The 23146-nt window shown below is 47.7% G+C and overlaps 4 protein-coding genes and 2 non-coding genes across 7 annotated transcripts; 4 read left to right on the top strand and 2 right to left on the bottom strand.

Moving 5' to 3' along the window:
• Window positions 1-1268: 1268 nt before the first annotated feature.
• MIR164A (microRNA MIR164a) lies at window positions 1269-1461 on the bottom strand. Its single transcript, NR_126893.1, has one exon. It is a non-coding gene; the product is annotated as a microRNA MIR164a (primary transcript).
• Window positions 1288-1448, top strand: MIR164F (microRNA MIR164f). The gene has a single exon (NR_126938.1). It is a non-coding gene; the product is annotated as a microRNA MIR164f (primary transcript).
• A 4350-nt stretch (window positions 1462-5811) lies between the features above and the next one.
• On the top strand, window positions 5812-9277 carry LOC100824987. Its single transcript, XM_003568203.4, has 2 exons — window positions 5812-6013; window positions 7208-9277. The coding sequence occupies exon 2, from the start codon at window positions 7378-7380 to the stop codon at window positions 9055-9057; it is 1680 nt and encodes a 559-aa protein (XP_003568251.1). The 5' UTR covers window positions 5812-6013; window positions 7208-7377; the 3' UTR covers window positions 9058-9277.
• A 2843-nt stretch (window positions 9278-12120) lies between these two features.
• Window positions 12121-14787, top strand: LOC100846086 (WRKY transcription factor WRKY24). The gene is made up of 3 exons (XM_010232966.3): window positions 12121-12407; window positions 12496-12711; window positions 13195-14787. The coding sequence occupies exons 1-3, from the start codon at window positions 12306-12308 to the stop codon at window positions 14404-14406; spliced, it is 1530 nt and encodes a 509-aa protein (XP_010231268.1). The 5' UTR covers window positions 12121-12305; the 3' UTR covers window positions 14407-14787.
• An 856-nt stretch (window positions 14788-15643) lies between these two features.
• LOC112271046 (L10-interacting MYB domain-containing protein-like) lies at window positions 15644-17209 on the top strand. 2 transcript variants are annotated; one of them, XR_002963834.1, is made up of 4 exons: window positions 15644-15818; window positions 15908-15984; window positions 16188-16498; window positions 16585-17209. XR_002963834.1 is itself a non-coding variant. In XM_024459951.1 (2 exons), exons 1-2 carry the CDS (start codon window positions 16200-16202, stop codon window positions 16640-16642), a joined length of 357 nt encoding a protein of 118 aa, XP_024315719.1. In that variant the 5' UTR covers window positions 15977-16199; the 3' UTR covers window positions 16643-17209. The 2 variants fall into 2 exon arrangements, 1 of the variants encoding a protein (XP_024315719.1); XM_024459951.1 differs by lacking the exon at window positions 15644-15818 and having other exon boundaries at window positions 15977-16498.
• Window positions 17210-19484: 2275 nt separating this feature from the next.
• Window positions 19485-20735, bottom strand: LOC100825294. Its single transcript, XM_003568204.3, has one exon. The coding sequence runs from the start codon at window positions 20401-20403 to the stop codon at window positions 19867-19869; it is 537 nt and encodes a 178-aa protein (XP_003568252.1). The 5' UTR covers window positions 20404-20735; the 3' UTR covers window positions 19485-19866.
• Window positions 20736-23146: the final 2411 nt, after the last annotated feature.

Genomic DNA, 23146 nt, shown 5'->3' on the forward strand with positions numbered 1-23146 from the left:
TCGAGGTGGTATGCACCATTTCCCAATACTGCGGTGATGCGGTATGGTCATTCCCATTTAGTGTCGAGTTTGCGCTGGAGCTTTGGGTCGACGTTCTTTTTCAGCACGAGATCTCCTTAGGAGAAGGCTCGTTCCCGCAGTCTTGTGTTGTAGAAGCGTGCGGCGCTTTATTCATAGACGGCGTGCCTCATGAGGACTTTGTCACGAGCTTCTTCCACAAGATCGATAGCCATCTTGTGATGCTCTTCATTTTCGATGAACGCAATTGGGGTGGCTTCTTGGAGCCTTTCGACCCGAGGTGAGCGGAACTCGACCTCGGCGGGAAGAACTGCTTCGGCTTCATACACCAAAGAGAATGGTGTTCGGCCCGTGGAACGGCTTACGGACGTGCATATGCCCCAAACCACGCTAGCGAGTTCATCTCTCCATGCTTTGCTAACCGTGTGCTCTACCCTTCGGTGGAGTCCTTAGTCCATTTGCCTTTTTGCATGTGCCGTTGCTCTTGGGGTAAGCTACGGATGCGAAGTGAGGGATGGTCCATGGTCCACCATGGACCAAAAGTCTCATCCCACACCTTTCTTGTCCACTACTCTAGCTCATTTGACTCTTTGACCATAGCATGAGAGGCTTAACTTGTTAACTTGTCTTCTTTTGTCACGTAGAATTGACCGCGCCACGTGTGCGTCTTGACTCGTGTTTGAGAAACATTGATTTGGTCGTCGGCACGTAGAATTTACGGCCCGACCCATATAACGATTTTATTTTACTACAACACATAGAACAATAGAAGAACACCGGTTCCTCATGGATACTTGGGCAAGAGATGTTCATGTAATATACTAATTTTTCCGACCCATATTACTTGTTCAATATTTAGTACAAAATTCAGCGACACGTAATTCCGTCGGAAGGAGTACTTAATGACATGATTAGACTAACAGACTGAAGGCTAGCCACTATAATGCCAGCAAAACGAGCAGTTACCTTGATATATACAGCAGCAAACTTAATTCAACCGTACGTGTTGCATAAAATCATCAAGCTTTCAGAAATGTAAAGAAAAAAAAGGAAGAAGAAGATATCCGTAAGGACAAAGAAGCATGCCAATATGCCATGATCCAACGTACTTCAACACATGTGCAGGCGTGCAGCTACATACCTGGCTGTCTGCTCCGAAAAGACCAAAATCACTGCGCTCGTACGCGTGCACCGCAAAACGAACAAAACCGGCTCGCTAGCCTCCAATTAACTAAACACCGCCGCATATGGGCGTGCGCGCGCGTTCGCAGGCGAGGCTTGCGCGGTGGAGAAGAAGGGCACATGCATGCACACACACGCGCATGGCCGGCCGCTCGGGCGACACGCGCGCCCAGGCCGCGGCGCGGCACACCGGCGGCGAGCTGGAACGAATGCACGTGCCCTGCTTCTCCACCTCGCGCGCCTCGCCTCATATGTCCACTCCATCGATCGATTCATCCGGCAGCAGAAGCTAATTGAGCTGCGCTCTGTTGCATGCCGCCATGCGCAGACACGGCATATATATCTTTCTCCCACTCGCACTCTTCACACCTGTTATATACAGTAAGCTAGGCTTTCAGGAGTAATTAAAGACTTTGTTGCAGAGCTAGCACGCACACGCTTGTTCGATTTGGACGGTGCAAGTTGATCTCGCCGAGATTATTATGTAGAGGCCGGCGCTCCCAGTGCGCGCAGCAACATGGACTCCTACTAGTAGCTCTAGGTAGCTCGAGGATAGGGCCCATGCAGGCAGGAACAGGACAGCACGAATGGCAGGAATTCTCTGTCGTAGGGGGACCGGGAGCTGACAGCTCCGTGATACTGGCCCTTGTTGCCTTGTTGCCTTTTGATCCTTTTTCCCTTCGAATTCCACCACCGATCGAGTTGACAGTTTGATTTATCATCCTTTTGATGCGTTTTTGTTTCTATGAACTTGGCTGGGCATCAGGGCCTGATTTTACGTTACCGGTGGTGGCCTGGTGCCGATCGTGCGTGCGTGACCTTTGAAAAGCGGCCGGCGTCGCGTCATGGCGCTAATGGAGCAGTGCCATGTGTCGTGGGAGCATAGGGCACTTGGCGGGAGGAAGCGAGAACAAGAATCAATCGTTTTTGGAATGTATATGGCGTAAAGAAGCAGGCAAGCAAAGGCTAGCGGAGCTGACCGACCCGGCCATCTCCCTTTTGTCCGGCAGGAGATCTATCTTTAACACGTTTACGTACTCCTTTGGGACTTTGGTTTTGTTCCATGGCCACTTATTGGGTCAAAGAAATATATTTATATGTTCACGACATGATTCTAGTAGTACTAGCTTAACTAACCTCGCGATCGAGCATATATGCGCTCGCCCGCCAACATTATGTTACTACGTTATCACGGATCCAACCAACGCACGCAGGGACGCCGCAGAGGATCGGTGGATCGGAGTCGGACCGGAGGCCCTACCGCCGCGCTGGTGCCGGCCGGCCGGGGGTTTATAGCACGGAACGTACGCACCGGCCACGGGACCCGTGCATGCGCGCTACCGGACCCCGCCCGCGCGGACCTATAGCTTAGCTAGCAACGACGGCGTACGTACGTAACGCGCCTCATCGATCGCCCAGCTGGGGGACCTTTGCTTTGTCGAGCACTAATTAACCGCCGCCGGCCCCGACCGATCGAGCACGCTCGGGCCCGGCTGGCCACCGGACACGTACCGGCACGCGGCTTAAAATTCTCGGACCGTATCGTACGTGCATGCGCGCAGCTGCCGCGTGTGGTGCACAGGAGCGGTACGTACGTACGTACGTAGGGCGCGTCAACGACAGTCCCCTGCCTGACACGGCCGGTCGGTGACCTACCTCTACCTAGCCACACCTTAAAACGATCTCTCTTCGAGTGGTCTGTGTTATACAGTACGTTGTTGTGTTTCGAGACGAGCGAGCGGCGACCAGGCTGAGCTGGCATGGACGTACGCCCGGGCTCGGCCATTGATCTCTGCCCTCTAGCTGTGTACCAGCGGATGGTCACGTTGATTGCCCGAGCCCGACAGATGGCCGGTGCGGTGACAGCGTGCTACGGGCCGGACGGACGTTTCCATATATGGGATGCATGCGTGTGTGAATGCGTTCTCCACAAGGAGAAAAATAAGGACCATCAGCCTCGTTGATCCGATTAAACTTGCGTCGTCTCCCAGCATATTAACCTGCAACCATACCAGGCAACGTAATAACCATATGTGCATCTTTTGTTTCTGGAGTACCAGATGGATCGAGCAGTTCAGTAGCAGTACATTTTTTACAACTGATTGTCTAACTCCGCACATGTGTATTTTTCCGGTGCAGTGCGCTTGCTTGCTTGCCCACAGATGATCTAGAAGCAAAAGAGTTCTCTCATCGGATCCTTTCCCGTCATCGCACGTCATTCTCTGCGCGCTTAGTGCGCAAAAAGCTGCAACAACCAACACGATCGATCTGACCTACTCTCATCACATGGTGGTGTCGCAACTAATCAATTAATCAAAAGCTAGATCAATCAAAAAGGAAGTTTTAGACTTTTAGTACCCACGTCAACCCCCCAAAAGAGAGCGGCACATACACAAATTTGGCAGAGATCCCAGTGATGATAAATTCAGAGGTGGGATAGGAAAGCAACGGAACCATTCCCAACCCATATAACCGTTACGTACCCACGCGCAGCGTACTGCGCCGTTAGCTGGCCAAAGAAAAGATAGAGGACGCCCCGATCGTACGCACCGGAACAACGCAACGCAACGGACACGCCCCTAAGCCACTTAAGTGTGCATGACTCCATTTTTGCTCGGTTTTAATGGCGACGACGACCACACGACGGAGAGGACCACGTAATGTACGTACGGGGTTTATTCGGATTAGAGGTGCATATCTACCAATTAACGATGACATGCGCGCATCATGCATGCATCTACTCACTCCGTCTCATATGTCAAAATATTACATGTATCTAGACGTTACATCCATTTTTAAGCAAATTTGAGACAAGAATTATGAAACGGAGGAAGTAATAATTAGTTGTTTCATCTGTGCGCATATTAATCAGTTGCCAGTTTACCACATAATCAAGTCGTCTCTTCCCTGCCACGCGCGCGTATATCATACAACTTGATGATACAGAAGTGAAACGTTTATTTAAGATAGCAAGGGTGCCCCCCCCCCCCCCCCCCCCCTCTCTCAGAGCCGGGAATGGCGAAAAATAGTGCATACTCATCAGCAGTTGAGAAAACGATAAATCCAGACAAATGACCGTACTAGTCAACTGTCTTTTGTCCTGATTTAGTGTCTTAGCTTGTTAATTACTCTACCGTGACAGCCCAGCTTCACGGAGATGATTGATTGTGGATTTGTGGTTCCGGTGGCAGCTAGCGTCACCTTCGTGTTCCCTGCGCCGGGCTAGTGGTCGCCCCAACCTAGCTACTCGCATGCACAATGTCAAGTTTCATCTAACCTCGTGTCTCTGTTGGAAGATATGGTAGATGCCACTTTGTAGGACAAACAAATTCGGTGATGTCTCGTCAGACAACACGTGCCGACAAATGATTCTTCGTTGATTCGTTCGATAGTTACTTTGGACAACAAATGCAACACTCACTGATTCAAGAGTAATTCTCCTCCATTCCGAATTAATTGACGTGGATTTGCATAAAAATTTATACAATTCCACGTCAGTTCATTTGGAACGGAGTGAGTATATTAAAAGGTTGCACTGAGTACTCTCGGGGATGAAAGAATCAAAGAAGTGATCTTTTAAATAGTTTTGAAATATGTACAACGTGTCGTTGTCCGTTTCATGGGTGAACACGGGGAAAGATAAGTTTCGTACCCTGTATCAAATAAGGATGTTCCTCGAACATTTGCATATTTTTCATGAAAATTTACACGCATAAGAGGGACACTTTTAACAATGTTTCTGATTGTACTCTTCAGTCTTCACCTGGAAATCATGTGCTCCTAGCAGGCACTTCGCCACGACCATAAGTCAGGTACATATTCGTTAATGTACGATGAGAATGCTGCTATATAAGTCAGGTTACTTATATAGCAGGTTACTGTCAAAATGGGCGGCCTAATGAATCTGCACGGGCGCACATATCCACTCCAACGTGTGTACCTTTCCCGTAGCGAACTACTTTTCGTAGTCAAAATACGTGAAAAATGTCACGGAGAAGAAACAATCGATCGATCCGTTGCTGCATGCGTTCTGCAGCGTAGCAGTAGCGATGAATTTGCCAGCCCAAGAAACAAACGACGATTCTGTTTCTGTGCGAGCCTGTTTTTTTTTTCTATGGGCCAGCTGAGCTATGCTTCATGGGCTCATCAAACCTTTTGGTGTTGCGGCCTTTAGAATATTAGGGGTTGAACGTTATTCCTAATCTGTATAGCAAGCTGTTCTAAAAAACAAAAATCTGTAGAGCAAGCAACCCCCTAAAAAAATCCATATAGTGCCCTAAAAGAAAAGCCATATACGGAGTAGTTAAGCTTGATTTAGAGAGAAAGAGACAAGGCAGCGTGGAAATGACACTCGTACCAGTAGTTTAGCTGAGAAAATTCTGCAGCAAAACGAACTTACGTTATTGGTTCCCACAACATAGTCTTTTTTACACCCTCCTTTTTCCCTACAATGGAACCGGTGAGACGATGACAGCTAAAATCGCTGCTGCCTGCATGGCTGCATCCGCCCCATCGCCGTGCCACGGAGCCATTGACTCGGATACGTTGACTTGTTGACCCTTCCGAGGCGCCCAAGCCCAGCTGAGCTACCCCATCCGCACACCACGGGGGGCCCACTCCTCAGCAAACGCTCCTCCCTGCGAACTGCGATGCTGGAAACCAAAGCTTTCCTGTTTCCTCTGCTGCCCATCCAGCCTACCAAAGCTTTCCTCGCTGTCTCTCCCAGCCTAGCAGCACACACAGCCGTGGCGGCGGAGGAAGGAGGAAGAAGGAGGAAGGAAAGAATCTCGCCCGCCCTCCGTTTGCGCGTCAGGTGAGAGCTCCCCCCCTCCTCTTGTGCTCCGCTCCTCCAGCGGGATCTGGATGAACTGAACGCGTCGTTCCTTTTGACTTGATTCCCTCGCGTTTGTCCGTTCCAAGGATTTCCGCTCCATCCCTAGCAGTAATCTTGGTTCTCTACTTCTGTTGAGGGGTACGTAGGTTGTGCTCGCAGATTGTGGTGCCTGTTTATAGGATAGATTTTGCGTGGTAGTTGGTTAATGCTTGTATATGGCGTATTATTCGTCCTGGTTGAACTCTATTGGCAGCCGATTTAGTGGTGTACTCCGTAGTATACTAGTACTTGCCTACTTGCTATGCGTGTTTACTCCTTGGCACTTGACGAATTTACACTGCTAGTGCTAGCACAGAAATATATGTTCTTAAGCAGCTTGGATTTATTGAAGGTTTCACGGCTGGGCTATGGTTGTACTGATGGTAGTTGAGCCTTATTCTACAAGAGCATGTTTTCAGTTTTATCCCCCTTTTTGATGCATTTACAAGTAGAAGTGACTGGAGGATTGTTTATTTAAGATGCTTGTGTAGAAGTTATCAGAGTATTATTTCCAGAATAGCTCCAAAATTGAAACGGGACGAAATCTTGAGAGTGTCACATCGTTAGACGGAAATAAACTACTTTTACCTGGATAACAACTTACAAAAATAAACGGTGCAGCTCGGAGATCATTTTGTAATTTTGTTGTTTCCAGCTAGGGATGTGCTTTCCTTATTCATGTCCATCTTAAGTTTTATTCATGTTTCCTATATCCACAAGCTTATATACTCTTCTGGTCCAGAAATATAAGGTGCACACACTTCCCAAGATTTATTTTTGATCAAGAATTCATTCGTAAATATGCGGATTACTTGATGCAAATTTGATATCATTGGATTTGTATTAAAAATCATTTTCAGTGGTACCGCTTTTGTAAGATAATCCACGTATAGTTGGACTATTTGTTGGTCAAAGTTAACTCTCGGAAACTGTGTGCATCATTTGTTTCTGAATGAAGCCATGAAGGGAGTACATTATATGACATGTTTTCTACTTCATTGCCCCTTCTTCCGTAGTTTCACAAATCTTACTTTCTGTTATTCATGCATCCATAAAAATGAGTTTGAACCAACTTATCTAATTTTGAGTATTAATCGATTGCTTTTTCTTTCTGATCTGTTTCTGTTTATGCAGAACTTAGTAGCCAATAGTATGTATGTCCATATACATAAACACGCAATGCAACAGCCATTCCTGTGGAACATGACAATTTAAGTCTGAAAGTTAAGGTTGCTCTATCTTTGAAAGAAGGCTCGAAAGAGGTTGAGATTGCTCATATTATTTGAAGACTCCTGCTGAACAAAATGGCCCTTAATGGTAATGGAAACCTCAAACCTGATATTCAACAAATAGAGTCAACAACATCAGATAATGATCCAAGAGCCACAGTTATCAATACTCCTTCCACTCAGGGTGTTCCACAGCCGGGAAATCAGTCGAGTGGGTTTCTGAACTTCATGAATCGCTTTTCTAGCGGTTCCCACTTAAGGAAGTTGGGTCCTTCCCCTTCAGTCAAATTTCGACAGCTCGCACTTGAACGTGATGATTTTTCACGCTCTATCCATTCTGACCACCATGATAGTCATGAGCATTTCCAATTGATCAGGAAAATTAACTGGGGTCATTTGTGGGCAATGGGCAAGGATTGGATAAGGCAGCCTCTAAACATGGCCCTTTTTGTATGGATTGTTTGTGTTGCTGTATCTGGTGCAATACTCTTCCTTGTTATGACTGGAATGCTGAATCATGCTTTGCCTAGCAAATCACAAAGAGACACCTGGTTTGAAGTGAACAATCAAATTCTGAATGCATTATTCACACTCATGTGCCTATATCAACACCCAATGAGGATCTATAACTTTGTGCTTTTGTGTCGATGGGACCAAATGGACATTTTAAGGCTTAGGAAAATATACTGCAAAAATGGGACATATAAGCCTAATGAGTGGATGCACATGATGGTGGTTGTGGTCCTTCTTAATTTGAACTGCTTTGCCCAGTATGCCTTGTGTGGTCTCAACATAGGATATCGCAGATCTGAAAGGCCTCCTCTCGGTGTTGGTGTGACTATTTCTATTGCAATTGGGGCTGTGGCTTTTGCTAGTGTGTATAATATTGTCAGTCCTCTTGGGAAGGATTATGATGCGGAGATGAGAGAAGGTGACCCAGAAGCTCAGTTTGAGGTCACCTCAACTGAAGGCACCAGGCCAGCAACTTCACGGAAGTCGCTTGAAAAGAGATACTCTTTTCTTCATAGCGAAGAGCGCCGTTTCGTTGAGAGTAGACCTGAGTGGGTCGGTGGACTAATGGAGTTCTGGGACAGTATAACTATTGCCTACTTGTCAATTTTCTGCAGTTGCTGTGTCTTTGGGTGGAATGTTCAGAGGCTTGGATTTGGTAACATGTATGTCCATATTGCAACATTTCTGCTCTTTTGCCTAGCTCCGTTCTTTATCTTCAACCTGGCAGCTGTCAATATTAACAATGAAAACTTGCGAGAAGCACTAGGGTTCACTGGTGTCGTGCTTTGCTTTCTCGGTTTACTGTATGGTGGCTTTTGGAGAATACAGATGAGGAAGAGATTCAACCTCCCTGGGAACAACTTCTGTTGCCGCAACCCCGACGTCACAGATTGTTTCCAGTGGTTGTGCTGCTGTTCATGTTCTCTTGCTCAGGAGGTGAGAACTGCTGATTATTATGATATTGCAGAGGACAGGTCATACAGAGGGCAAGCAACTGAGGAAAGTCAGCGTGTAATATCACCATTGCCTCGTGAAGATGGCTTGCCTCTTTTCAAGTCAACTCCAGCTTCGCCCTACAGGAGTAGCACCGCTAGTCAGTCAATTTTCATTCTGGAGAGTCCATCAGCTCCACGGAGGTCCAACGGTGCAACCCCTATCGGTGGCTCACCGACAAAAGGTGACATGGTGATGAAGGCGCCTGCTCCATCTGTCCTACACAGAGAAGGTGAAGATGGATCGTAGCATGCGGTGACTCAACAAGGCAATTATCACGAGTCTACTCAGTCCATCCAGATGGACCTGTATATTTGTTGTAAAGCAAAATTACAATACACGGCTCCTCACCCACGGCTGAATTTTTAAAGATGTAGAGTATTCCGTTCTGCTCTGTTGTGTAATTTCTGTTAGATTTCATGCGATGCACTTGCTTTTGTGGTGGAATGGGGTGGTGATTTCCAGTATTTGGTTGATGAGTTCATGGCTAACATCAGTATTCGTTGCTGCTGTCAGACTGCTCAGCTCAGTACTCGCAAACAGTTATAGTAACCTTGTGATCTCAGCCTGTTTAACCCTGTCAAACGTCTGTTGCTTGTGTTAGCCCATTTCTTGCTCACCAATCACAAATCTGAGAATCCGCTGACCAATTCACCATTTGGCTTCCAGATTCAACATCAAGCTCTTCGTCCCGGGACACTCTACGTACGTACGTTTGACAGCTTCCGCACCGTCAATCCTGTTTTCACCATTTTGAAGTGATGCAGAGGAAACGAACACATCTTCAGCCGAGTCAATGAAAGCCATGGCCTTATTTCTCAATCCAACTGCGTCACAAAATCAATGGCACAAGAGTAGCCGTAGTCCCCCTCAAAAGAAAAAAAGAGTAGCCGTAGCGGGAAGCTAAGGACCATCAGGACTAGTTCTCCTCGCTGAGAACTTCTCGATTGGTTCAAACATTTTGACACGAGAACAGCATCTTCTTTCTCTCTATCTTCTTGTCTCTTCTGTATCCCTGTAAAATGTGAAGCAAAGAAGCGAAGAACAGTATACTGTAGCTCGCGCTTTTCTGTTTCCCCCCGGGAGGCTGTTTCCCGGAAAGTTTTTACTAGTCACAATTGCTCTGCCGGCACGGTGGGGGTCGATCAGACCCATTGAATTTTAAACCTCTCCAGGCATGCCAAAATCACGTTGCTCTTCAGTCTTCAGAGTCTCTGCGGTTGTAGCTACTTCACTCGTGACATTTTGATGCCGGGCCCATTTTCAGGGGCTCCAAGCCAAAACCTAAGTCTTATGAATTCAGATTATAGATTGCCGTAAGTCGCATAGCATTCACTTGGGCTTTAACCGAAGAAGAGGTCAATCAAATCGGTGATCGCCATAGCTCCACTTTACCTGCAGCGCTCCATCTAGAATTAATAACCCGCGTGTGACCTCCACTGCCGTTGAATATGCAGTTCGAGCGCATATACGACCGGTGTGTAAATTTGTCAATCTGTTCTGTCGTACATGGAACCAGTCAATTGGTTTAAAAATCATGGGACATTTTTACGCGAGTAGAAATTCAAGCATTGGCATTTGGCTGAGTAGGCGAAGAGCTACAGCGGGCCGACGTTCTGTCAGGCGCATTACAACGTGACACCCTCTCTCTCTACTCTCGTGCATCCTTCTCCCTCTGTACAGAGAAGGGCCAAGAGGATTTAAATTTTCAAAAAGTTCTTTTGTACCCCCCAATACATAATAAGTGTCTTGTATTTAGTACTTCCTCCGTTTCATAATTCTTGTCGAAATATTACATATATCTAGACGCTTTTTAGAAATAGATACATTTTTTTTTGGGGCAAATTTGAGGCAAGAATTATGAAAGGGAGTGAGTACAAATTAACTTTGTACTAAGTAATCATAGGCTGTCAATTTTTTGGCATGGCTGGTTGGGAGCACCAACCAAACATCTTACCAACTGTTTTTTCCTAGGGCTCCTGTACGAGGCGATCTTCTTGCTAGTGCCGCCAACGCTGGTATCCCTGCTCTTTGCCAGCCGCTATGGTGCCTGGAGCGTGGGGGAACCTAGGATCTGATGACCAGTCCGTGTAGGCCTTCATGTTCTTCATCTCCGGTGTATGGGCATCGGCGGTGATGGGAATAAAGGTCATGCAGCCTGCCTCAGTTCGATGTTCTTCCATGCAGGAGCATCGACGGGCCGGAGTTTGGAGTCAGATCATTGGGCATTACGCCTGGCGTGGAGTTGTGTTTCTAGGGAATCCTTTGGGATCCGGCCGGCCTTTTGGGTTTCCAACAAATCGGCTTTCGTGTTTTTTGTGTGGTGTCAGGCTTGGCTCTTCTGATCTACGGTTGTCATGTTTGGCGATGGTTGCGGCTCTGATGCGTTCGTCCTTTGGAACCTTAGCACGATGACTGCTCCGCCATCCACTAGCACAAGCAATCATTTGTCAAGTTTTGTCCGGCTCCGGTGATGGAGGGGCAAGAACAGTGGCCCTCCTTCGGCTTTATTTTAGTGTTTGTTGCCGTCGCTCGATGGTCCAAAAACTTACTTGTATTTTTTTTTTGTTATTTTAGGTCTCTTTGTACTGCTACCGATGGTTATCAATAGATCGGTGGTCCTTACCCCCTTCCAAAAAGAAGTTGGGTTGCTGCAGTGTTTCAGTCAGGCCTTTCTCTAAGATTGACGGGGCGCTCATTACCTGTCTGGCACACCAAAATGAACTCTTTGCCGCCGTCAACGGCGGCCATCAAACTCTTTGCACCTCACTCCTCGCCATTGCCGGTACATCCGATGGAAAAGCCATTGTTTTTGTTTGATGATGCAAAACTTTTAGTACGTAAGTAAACAACCCTGGATTACTCGAAAGCTTGGTTAAGCTACCCAAGCAAAACCAACAATCAGTGCATCACCATGTCTTTCAATTAATTCGCAAGGCAAGGTCTCCTACTCGCCACAAGGTCACTGTATCGACAAGACTTGGTGTAATAACTAATGAAACGAGCGCATTTCTGGTTGGCTCAGCCCATGACCCCCATCGATCGGAAGTTCGGAACCAGTCAGAGAAACGATCCGCGGCCGTCACTCCCCTCCGTGCACCGAAAACCATACCCGCCCCCTGCATCACCTCCTCCAAAGCAGCCCCACCTCCTGCCACGTGCGCGACCAGACGCGCTCCCATTGGTGGGTCGACTACTAGCATGCGGGTCGCAGCCGCCAGTCAAAGGCACCGGGCTTTGACCAGTCAAAGGTCAAATATTCAAACCTCTATATAAGCCCAGACAGGTGCTGTCTTGGAGAACCATCGATCGCCGTCGGATTCCTGCCTTCATATTCTGCCTGCGCGCGCTCCCTAGCCTTCCTCAACTCCGGTGTCCGGTGACCGCAAGCTGCGCTGGCCAACTCAGGATCCGTCGCGCTCGCCTTCGAGAACCCGTTCCACGGTTCTGCTGGATTTAGAAGCAGAGGAAGGACCGGGCTGTCCTCGTTGGAGTTCATGGCCATGACGCCGCCGTCCTCCCTCCCGCCGCCGTCGCCGTCGTCATACTTCAACATGTCCGCCGGCTTCCTCGACTCGCCGGTCCTCCTAACCCCCAGTGTAAGCACAGAGATCCATGCATCGCTTATGCGTGCTGCGTTATCATCATCCTCGAAAGTGGAAGCTGACAGAAGTGTGTGTGTTTCAGTTATTCCCATCGCCGACGACGGGCGCATTCCCCTCGCAGCCGTTCAACTGGATGGGGACGCAGGAGAACGACAACAGCGGCCTGCAGGGAAGCGTCAAGCAGGACGACCAGCAGCGCTACTCTGGGTTCACGTTCCAGACGACGGCGCCGATGTCCGGAACCACGTCGACGGCGCCGGCCTCCTTCCTTCAGTCGTCCATGCCGATGGCTCAACTGGTGAGATTAATTTATCTGTTGGATTTATGTGCATGCAAAGCTTAAGAGAACGACGTGTGTGCAAACGAGATAGACCGGGCTACTCTGGCTTTGATTATAGAGGGCCCACTTACCAGTGGTACCCCCGATAGTTGCAGTTCAACGACGTCTATGCATGCATTGTTTTTTCTTTCTCTGAGGTCATACTGGCTTGATCGGTACGATTCGTGACTTTGTCTTCACATGCATTTATGCCAACAACAATCGTACATAAAGCATATCCATATCTCACAAGCCATCTCTTTTTATACATTGTTTGAACGTTTCTCATGACACCTTTGATGCTGACCTTAATAATGGCCCAAAAAAGCATGTACCACCGCCATACAAATTAAGCACCATAGTCAACGCTCCCCAACTCTAAGCCTGAGTCAAAACCATTCGTTTGACCAATCGTACATTTGGATGTCTAAATATGCTAACATTATAACTTTGCTATTGTAGGGAGGAGACTCCTATAACAGGGAGCAGCAGCAGCCACAGCAACAACAGCAGCCATGGAGCTACCAATCAGACACGGTGAGCATGGACGTGACGACGACGAGGCCGGCGGACTTCACCACGCCATTCGACTTCGAGGCAGCACCTGACAACATGCTCGGAAACAATGTCGCCAGCGGCGGCTACAGCACAGCGCCTGCGGGCACCGGAGTCCGTGCGCAGAGCGGGCGTCGGTCATCGGACGATGGGTACAACTGGCGCAAGTACGGGCAGAAGCAGATGAAGGGGAGCGAGAACCCGCGGAGCTACTACAAGTGCTCGGCCCCCGGCTGCCCCACGAAGAAGAAGGTGGAGCAGGCGCCCGACGGCCACGTCACGGAGATCGTGTACAAGGGCACCCACAACCACCCCAAGCCGCTCCAGAACGCGCGCCGGGGCTCTAGCTCCGGCTCCGGCGCCTTGTCGTCGTACGCGATGCAAGGAGCAGGAGGAGCTAGCATGAACAACGAGGTGCCAGCGGCGGACGCGCTCTCTGGCACGCCCGAGAACTCGTCCGCGTCGTACGGGGACGACGATGCCAACGTCAATGGTGGCGAAGAGTTCGAGGTGGACGAGCCGGAGTCCAAGAGATGGAGGGGCGGCGGCGAGGGAGCGATGGCGATTTGCGGGAACCGGACGGTGAGGGAGCCGAGGGTTGTGGTGCAGACGATTAGTGACATCGACATCCTGGACGACGGCTACCGCTGGCGCAAGTACGGGCAGAAGGTGGTGAAGGGGAACCCCAACCCGAGGAGCTACTATAAGTGTACCATGGCCGGGTGCCCCGTGCGGAAGCACGTGGAGCGCGCGTCCCAGGACCTCCGCGCCGTCGTCACCACCTACGAGGGCAAGCACAACCACGACGTGCCCGCCGCCCGCGGCAGCGCCGCAGCAGCGCGCTACCGTGCCGCCATGCCGATGCCGATGCCGATGCCGCAGGCCGCGAGCGGATACCTGCAGCAGGGCCATTCGAGCCTTCGTCCCGACGGGTTTGGCGCCGCCGCGCCTACGACGCAGCAAACGGATGGGTCGACGTCGTCGTTCGCGCTTTCCGGGTTCGGCAACGCGCCGCCGTCCTACTTCAACTACGGGAACGACGCCATGTACTACGCGGCCGCCAAGGACGAGCCGAGAGACGACGACAGGTTCTTCCTCGGGAACTCGCTCATGTTCTGACCGAATTACTACATGAGTTTAACTTCAACTTCAACCAACGCCGGTCAAAATCGAAATCGAGTGCCGAGAAAATGGGTACAAAATGTAGGATTAATTGATTCGTCTTAATTTGGCCCTCGTGGCCGTGTGGATATATAGGTCTGGTCGCATTTGATCATAGCAACTTTTTTTGGAGGTCCAGCTAGTGAAAAATGGCAGCGGCCTTCGTATGACACCTTGCAAGAGGAAGGAACGTAGGAAGGAATAGTGTAGGAAATAAGGCAAGATTTTTCCGCAGTTTGACTGCGTTTTTATTCTCTCTTTTTTTTCAAGTGAAAAGTTGTTGTAATGTATTTTAACAGAAGAATTTGACCATTCAGCCGATGTATGCGCGTTACGGAAGAGTCAAACGTTTGGCACCTGGCACATTTGGCTTCTTGGCACATGCAGGAAGGAAGAAGGGGCTCGTGACACTGACAACTGGGCCACTTTGGCCAGGCATCAGCACGGTCGGGCTTCAGTGAGACAAGCTTAAGCTAGTCGTGGATTTCGTTTCGGATCCGCTGCTCGCTGCTCACCGTCGCGCGGCGCCGTGCTCTCCTCAGAACAGATTTTGACCTGTGGATTCGTTTGACCGAAATGAGGCGCTAATTGCTCCGTGGTTATATTTGCAAATCTGGTGCAGTGAACATCGTCTCCGAGCAGAATCCTTTTGGCGTGTGGGACGCGTTGGCAATCAAATTATTTCTTCTCTGATAAAACCATCAAGCTCTGTAAGTCTAGAACATGCCTGTAATTCACCATCCAAAATGTCACGACCCTTTTTTTAACAACACTGATAACTGTATGCGTGTAACAGACATCTTTCACAATATATGTTACATGTAAAATACTCAATTTTTCTGAAAAGTCTCAAAGGCCTATTATGTGAAGTAACAAGAGTGCAAAAGCTTAGTCTCTTGTCTTGCTAGGGGTGGAAGAGTTGCACCGTCTTCTAAACGCATGTTTGGTACAGTTCTATTTCACAGCTTCACCACTGAAACATATGAAGTTGTCCCAAACGCTCTAAACTTCACCACTGAAACAGACTGAAACAGTATACCTCTGTAGTTCATTTTACTGGAGTCAAGAAAGAGGTGCTTCACCTACTCCACTTCACCTAAACTTGGAGTAATTTACCCACCAATGCCATTAGTGATTCCCGAACCGTTATCTCCTCAGCCCCAGGCCCGACACCTCCTCATCTCCCTCGCATCCATCGACAGGAGCTCCCCCATGGCGACTCGATTCCAACCCTAGCTGAACCGGCCGCCGCGCGCATCTCCGGCGCTCTCGTCGGGATCCATCTCCGGTGAGCTTGTTCTCCGGCCGCCCTCGCTCGCCCGCCCCTCCAAGTGATTCCGCTGCCACGGGGATTCGTTGCCGCCACGGAGGTAAGAACTTCGCCGTCCCCCTCCACCAGACCCTAGTCGCCGATCCCACTTCTAGGACCCCTAACCTCTGCTATTCCCCAATTTTCCAGGACATTGCCGCTGTGAACAAGGCTTTCTTCCCAACCTCTGATTCTTCTTCTTCATCAATTGCGCCTGGAATTAGAAGGTAAAGGCATTGTTCTTTTGTTTCCTCTTACCTGTTTCTCTCATCCCCTCATGTATGTTGTGTGCATGAATTTGTTTGGTCTTGTACGTATATCACAAGTAGAAATATTACCAAATTGTTGTATGCCCAGATTGGTAATACAAATATATATGTGTTCATTTTCTTACCCATTAGATGGTGCACTGAATAACTCTATTTGATAGTTTATTTGAAGAATGGCCGCCATCAATTGGAATGATGATAATACTAGAATTATCACCGAGTTGTTTGCCGACCAAGTTCACCGTGAAAATCGTCCAAATAGCCACCTGAATAATGTTGCATATGAGGAGATTTCCCAGAGGTTTAAAGATAAAACCGGCATTGAGTCAAAGAAGACGCAAATCAAGAATAAATGGGATAAATTGAAGAACGAGTATGACATATGGAAAAAGTTGTTGTTGGAACAAACAGGTGCTGGCTGGGAGGGGGAACCATCAACCAGGACGTCGAATGGTGGAGGAAGGCCAAAGTGGTAAGTGTTTTCGTTATCATTAACATGTACTTGTTGCATTTAATCTGTTTCATTTGTGATACTTATCGATGCACTTGTTTCAATAGGACATTCCTGGTTGTGGAAGGTTTCAAAACAAAGGTATTCGTAATGAGGACAATCTGAGACTTATCTTTGAAGATATCACTAATGATGGACATGATCATTGGTGTCCTACTTGGGAGACTTGCCCCGACCAAGCATTGTAGAAGATGTTGTTAATCTTGATGGCGAGGACGGTATTGACATTGATGAGCTAGATGAGTCTTTGAGCAATGTAAAAGGGAAAAAGAGAGGTGCAAAGGTTGTGGGTGACAAGTCCAAGAAGTCGAAGACATCTCAGGTCATGCAAGATGAGATGAAAAAGGTTGGTGCCTTGGCTGAAAAGACACAATCGTCGTTGGAATCTTTTACAACAAGAAATGATACATGTTCCGTTGCTACAATGATGGATTTGGTGATCGAATGTGGTGGAGCTTATGGTACTAATGAGCATTTTATTGCCACCGAGCTATTTGTGAAAAGGGAGCAAAGAGAGATGTTCCTCCACATGCCAACCCCAGATATTCGTTTTGAATGGCTTAAAAGAAAGTACGAGGCAAAATATGCTCGTTAGATAGCTATTTGAATGTAATAATTCTGAAGTTATTTTGGCCGCCTATGAACCTGTAATAATTCTGAAGTTATTTTGACTAGCACTACTTTGTCCTCTATGTTTTGTATGCTAGACCATGGAAGCAAAATTTTATTGTTCTGCCATCTATCTGTTTGACTATCTGTTTGTTTCCAGATTGTTGTCTATATTTTTTTTAACCTTATGTATTTCTTCTACTACGCAATGTTGTCCAGGTTGTTCATTTCTTTCATCTCATTGTTCAGATTTTTGTACAGATTGTTCATTTCTTTCATCTCATTGTCCAGATTTTTTTACAGATTGTTCATTTCTTTTATCTCATTGTCCAGATTTTTGTACATAATTATTTATTTTTGTCCAGATTGTTTTTTTTATTTCATATATTATTTCTTTTTGTCCATATTGTTCATTTGTACATTTCTTGTTACTTACAGATGTCATCGGATAGCGAGAGCGATGGAAGCAATGATGATGAGAAGGAGATGATTGTTTATAATCATGTTCAAGCTCTGAGTGCTATTTACCTTGCTGCGGCCAACATTGCTGTGAATTATTCTGAAACCTATCTCGATAAGGCGGACCCAAGGACCTCTATTCTCAACGGGATGGGTTGGTTGAGGGAGACACTACAAACACCTGGAGAGACCTATAGGATGTTGCGTTTGAACAACCACGCCTTTTTTGACCTACATGACTTGCTGGTGAGAAAATATGGTCTAACCGCATCCGTACATGTGAGTAGTCATGAGTCGGTCGCGATATTCCTTTGGGTTCTTGGTGGATGTGAATCAAACCGGAAAACACAAAATAGGTTCAAGCACTCAGGTGAGACCATTAAGTAGGAAGTTTGATGAGGTTCTTCATTGTGTCGTAAAGATGGTGACTCATTATTTGAGACCAAAGGACCCAAATTTCCGTGCTGTCCATAAGAGGATTAGAGGTGATAAAAGGGCTTATCCTCACCTCAAGGATTGTATCGGTGCACTAGATGGTACTCATATTCGTGCATCACTTCCTGCTGATCAACAAGTGAGATACATTGGAAGGTCGGGCACTGCATCTCAGAACGTGTTGGCTATTTGTGATTTTGATATGCGCTTCATTTACGCATCTATTGGACAGCCGGGTGCTATGCATGATACAAGTGTGCTATACCATGCTATAAGAGTGGACCACGACATATTCCCGCATCCTCCGAAAGGTAAGCTTGTTCATCAATTCGGTCATAGCACCAACAGACGAAGCAATCTCGTACATAATAATCTATCGATAGTGAAAAAAAAAACAATAAAAATGACAGCAAACAACAAGGGAAGGGGTAGTCTGGGCAGGCTTGTGTGCCAAACACATTTTTAGGTGAAGTGGAGCTGAGGTGGAGTGGAGTTTAAGTGAAGTGAAGCCCTCCCAAACAGGCCCTAAGTGTCTATGTGCTTGACCATCTTGAAGCATGAGACATGGAGAGAAGTATGCGTGCTCACTCACTCGATCGACACGCCATGCCATGAGTGTGAGTTGCTCGTGTTGTGTCGCGTGAATCAAGCTCAAGATTTCGAGTTTCCATCAATAAGAGTAAGTGGGGTTTGTATATCAGACCCGTTATTGATCTGGTTATTGTGGGAACCTATTTCGGATCCTCCCACCACCTGACTAAGTAGCCCAAAATGAGATGAGATGCCAACTCGAGATTGTGATCTAATCTGCGACTCTCGTCTTCCATGCTCTAGTCATCACCGTTGCAATCTGTGTTACTTTCAGCTTTCCCATCCCGTCGCCGCATTCATGAGTGTTTAGGAAGTGCGTGCCGCTGAAAGGTCTCACTCGAGATCCTACATTGAAGAACCAATAAGATTTTTAAGAGTGTCATCACACGACTCCATCCTTCCAATCATTTGCGTCATCGTTCTGACAACTCCGGCAAACTCGGTAAGTTATACACCATATATTTTGAAATGGAAGTAGTATGTTTATGTTTCACCGAAAAGTTTGAAGCCTTGAACTAGAACTTCTAAGAAAGCAGGAAAAGAAGGGTTTTGCAATATATGAAAACAAAGATCATATATGTCAGTGAACAAACTTGACACAAAATTTCAATTGAAAATACAATCGATGTATAAAGAAACAAAATAAACCGCGGATAGTACTCCTAAATGGAACCAACACACTGTTCATAAATCCTGAGAACACTCAAGTTGCCCTCTGTTTACTGTCAGATAAAAAAAAAAGTTGCCCTCTGTTTTATGCCATGACTTGGGAGCGTAGGATATACAGTTCTCCAGATGAAAAGTCAATCGCTTTAAAATTTAAACCCTCTTTGGGTAATCAGCCAAGCATCCAAAACAAAGCAGCAGTACTAGCGTAGCACACTGTCGAACAGATTGCGAATAGACAAAAAAACAAAGAAGCAGTACTCGCAAAAAAAAAATTGCGAATAAACAAATCAACGAACCCAGTCTAAATTCTGTTTGTACAACCTGGATCTTAAAAAGATCTATTTTTCCCTTTCAATCTCGCCATCTACTTTTGAGCAAGAAAAAAAAAAGGATAGTGCTCAAGCCCCAAATGAACATCCTCACTGCTTAGCTTACAGTGCTTCACTAGATCGAGCTGACGGAGAACCAAAAAAGGCAAAAACTAGCGTCCTCAACGACCATCCATATATTCACAGCGCAAGATCGCAGAGGACAAAAGGAAAAGCGAAAAATTGGAGCGGATGGCACTAGTCCGAAGGCTCTTCCGCTATGCTCTCCAACCGCGGCCGCCACACGCCGGCGCGGCCGCTGCTGCTGCGCCGCCGCCGGTGTCCGGCCGCCGCCTCCCGCTTCTCGGACAGGAGCTCCCTCAGGTAGTTGTCCTGCTCCGCGGTGCTCGCCGCCGCCGCGGCCACCTTGCGGTGGTGGCCGGGGCCGTGGCGCCTCTTCGTCTTGCTGGGAGGGCGCGCGCCGTTGTGGTTGCGCTTGAGCTCGGCGGCCGCCTTGGCCTTGGGCGCGGCCGCGGGGCACGCCGTGGTGGGGATGAGGAAGTAGATCCGGCCGCGGCGGAGCTCGGAGTCGGGCGGGACGATGGCGATCCTCCTGGCGGCTCCCGCGGAGCCCGCAGCGGTGAGCGCGTGGCTCGGGTGCGCGGCGAGGACGTCGGCGGCGATGAGCGGGCAGGTGAACTCGTCCACGTGGCCGCTGAGGTGGACGACGCGGACGACGTCCAGGGCGCCGCAGGGGAGCATGCACGCCAGGCAACACCGCAGGCTGTTCCCCATTGCTTTGCTTGATTGCTTCTTCTTGGCCTGCGTAGTGTAGGCTGCCTGGCGCTCTGCTTCGTACGCGTTCGAGCAGAGCAATGGGAGGAGCCGAGAAGGAGGCGGTTTGTTTGTCTTCGTTTGGTAATGAGAGTCGGGTGGGTCGGCTCGGGCCGTCCGGTCTTATATATAGAGCTACGTAGGTGAGGAAATCAGTAACCGCAATGGGTACATGCGTTGATGCATATTGGGGCTTCGTCTTTAGACATCGAAATTATTTTTGTGAGATTGTTTTGTCATGGACCTGATAATGCAATCATCGTCAATGTACGGAACCATAGATTGAATATGTTTATATCCCCATTGAAAAGCTTGCAGCCTTGAAGACACATCACTCATGCGGACACTTATTAGCGAAAGTAGAATGGCTTTAAAACTTGTCAAAACGTAGTACTCCATCCGTCCAACAAAAAATGTCTTAAGTTTATCAAAATTTGAATATATTTAGACATGACTTAGTGTATTGAGACATCCTTTGTTGGACGACGGAAGTACGTTGTACTCTCTCTTTCGAAATATAGGACGTAACTTTTGTGGACCGTTAAGTTTTTGAAAGTTTAACCAGGCAGTGAGGCAGATAGAAAAGATATGAATATGTAGTGTTAAATCAAGGTCAAAAGATCAAATATATTTTCATAGGTATAGATTTTGTATAGCAGATGTTAAACTTTTAATGTACGTTTGGTCAAAATTTATATGGTTTGATGGTCTGCAAAATTTATGTGTCTTGTATTTTGGGAGATAGAGGTACAACTTTTAGTGGACATAGGAAACAACTCTTACCTAATTCATCTTACTTGTGTCAAAGTTGTACTCCCTTCGTCTCGTGACTCAAATTTATCAAATATGAATATATCTATATCAAAAAAATTGACTAGATACATGTAATATTTTGTTACTTAATATGGGACCGAGTGAGTACCATATTTCGTGAACTAAAAATGCCATAGAGTTGGAGGGATTTGGACAACAAATTTTGGACGTGAGTACATGTAGCATAATTGTCCTCGACCACATCGTGCGAACAAGACAAAAAGGGCACCATGGACATGATGCATGTCCATTGCACTTGCAGGTAGCTGTCAACTACGGCAACCTTTTCTTGCTCTTTCCAAGATTCCTTTTGGGGTACCTCTCACTAGTTTTCACTACCGGTGATTCAAGAAACCAAATACAGCAAATCAAGAGTTAGAATTAGTGGGCAATAATGCGAACTCGTGTGGTTTAGCAGTATACGCAGACCGGTCGTGGAGATTGTCTGTCAAGCAGGGGAAGCTGCTAGGAAATTTGCCACCTCCCGCCATCCAATCCACCGATGAGGGCAGAAGGGATAAATCTCGAGCCCGTTATCGGTTACGATTCCCGCGGAGAACATTCCTCGCAGGAGAATGGTGCCACATGAGTTTCTCGGCATTGGTTCCACCTTTTTGACGATTCGTTGGAAATTGGGTCGGAGTTTTCTCTCAGGTTCTTCCATTCAATCAGAATACACAAATGGTTCCCGTTTCTGTATAACATAGAGAAAAGATTTTGCTGAAATCCTTGTGAATTTCCGTAGTATTTTGAAAGAATCAAAATTGTCTAACTAATCCAAACTGTCAACACAAGGCTGAAGAAGCAAGCAGGCGCGGTCATCATGCCATGTCAAAAGGCCGGCAGCAAAACCCCGGATCGGAGACCCGTCAAAAAGGTCGAGTCAGGAACTTGCCTGCCTGCAAGGCGACACCCGAAATGAAAGGCTGCAGAGCAGGCGCCACTGTGTCAGCAGCCAAACTTAGCTCTAGCACACTGCACACCCGCAGCCGCCGCCCCAGAACTGACTGAATTCCTCCTGAGAAACCCGAGGCCGGCGTGCATGCCGACCATTGCCGATTCGCACGCCCTGCGGCACGATTGGCACCGGACCTACAGTATCATGAGCCGGCCCGACAGGTCTCCGCGGCAGCTGCGACCGCGCCACGCCGGCTAAAATCTCGCGGACGCTGACGGAGAACGGACGGCGGACCGACCGGTTTTCGGGGCGAGATGCGGCGTTGGGCGCTTTTTTGGGCGTAGCCGGCTGGGGAAAAGCTGGCCGTGCGCCCCGGGGAACCCACCAGCGGCACTCATGCGCTCTGCCTCGTGCAGTCGTGCTGCTCGATGTAACGACAGGCAGAAAGGAGCTCGTGCCGTTGCGGCTGTCGGCTCGGCGTCGGCTATTTCTATGGTCTACTTGTGCCCTCGCGGAACGGGCACTGTAGTGTGCTTTGTGTCCCCCTTCAATTATAATGTACTCGGATTTCAGAAAGAAGCAGTAGTATACTGTGCTTCAGATTTCAGAAAGGAGCAGCAGCAGCAGTAGTTGTACTGTTTTTTCTCTCAGAAGGAAATCCAAGTTAGACTTGACACAGTCGTGCTACCTGCGGAAAAAAAAATGGGATCAACAAACTTTCGGATGTTCTCGTTTGAAATTTTTTTCCTAGTCAAAAAAGAGTGATCCAAAACTTTGTTGTATGACAGCAAACTCACAAACTATTGATGTGGATCATTGCATCCAAAACGTGCGGTGCCGATTAAAAATGAGAATCAAGCGTTACCAAATGTGAGAGAAGTACAGTGAGTTGTGTGAAAATGTGTTTAATTGGATCTTTTGGTTTTCATCTTTGATCCGCACCACATGTTTTAGATCCGATGATCCATGCGAATAGTTTGCAAGTTTACACTG

This window comes from Brachypodium distachyon, chromosome 2, assembly GCF_000005505.3.
Source record: "Brachypodium distachyon strain Bd21 chromosome 2, Brachypodium_distachyon_v3.0, whole genome shotgun sequence".
NCBI classification, from domain to species: domain Eukaryota; kingdom Viridiplantae; phylum Streptophyta; class Magnoliopsida; order Poales; family Poaceae; genus Brachypodium; species Brachypodium distachyon.

Bases quoted from the DNA above. Each gene is read 5' to 3' on its own strand.
- LOC100824987 (XM_003568203.4), top strand. From the start codon at position 7,378: ATGGCCCTTAATGGTAATGGAAACCTCAAACCTGATATTCAACAAATA.
- LOC100846086 (XM_010232966.3), top strand. From the start codon at position 12,306: ATGGCCATGACGCCGCCGTCCTCCCTCCCGCCGCCGTCGCCGTCGTCA. The intron at 12,408-12,495 runs GTAAGCACAGAG...TGTGTGTTTCAG, and splicing joins CGGTCCTCCTAACCCCCAGT to TTATTCCCATCGCCGACGAC. The intron at 12,712-13,194 runs GTGAGATTAATT...TTGCTATTGTAG, and splicing joins CCATGCCGATGGCTCAACTG to GGAGGAGACTCCTATAACAG.
- LOC112271046 (XM_024459951.1), top strand. From the start codon at position 16,200: ATGGCCGCCATCAATTGGAATGATGATAATACTAGAATTATCACCGAG. The intron at 16,499-16,584 runs GTAAGTGTTTTC...TTGTTTCAATAG, and splicing joins GGTGGAGGAAGGCCAAAGTG to GACATTCCTGGTTGTGGAAG.
- LOC100825294 (XM_003568204.3), bottom strand. From the start codon at position 20,403: ATGGGGAACAGCCTGCGGTGTTGCCTGGCGTGCATGCTCCCCTGCGGC.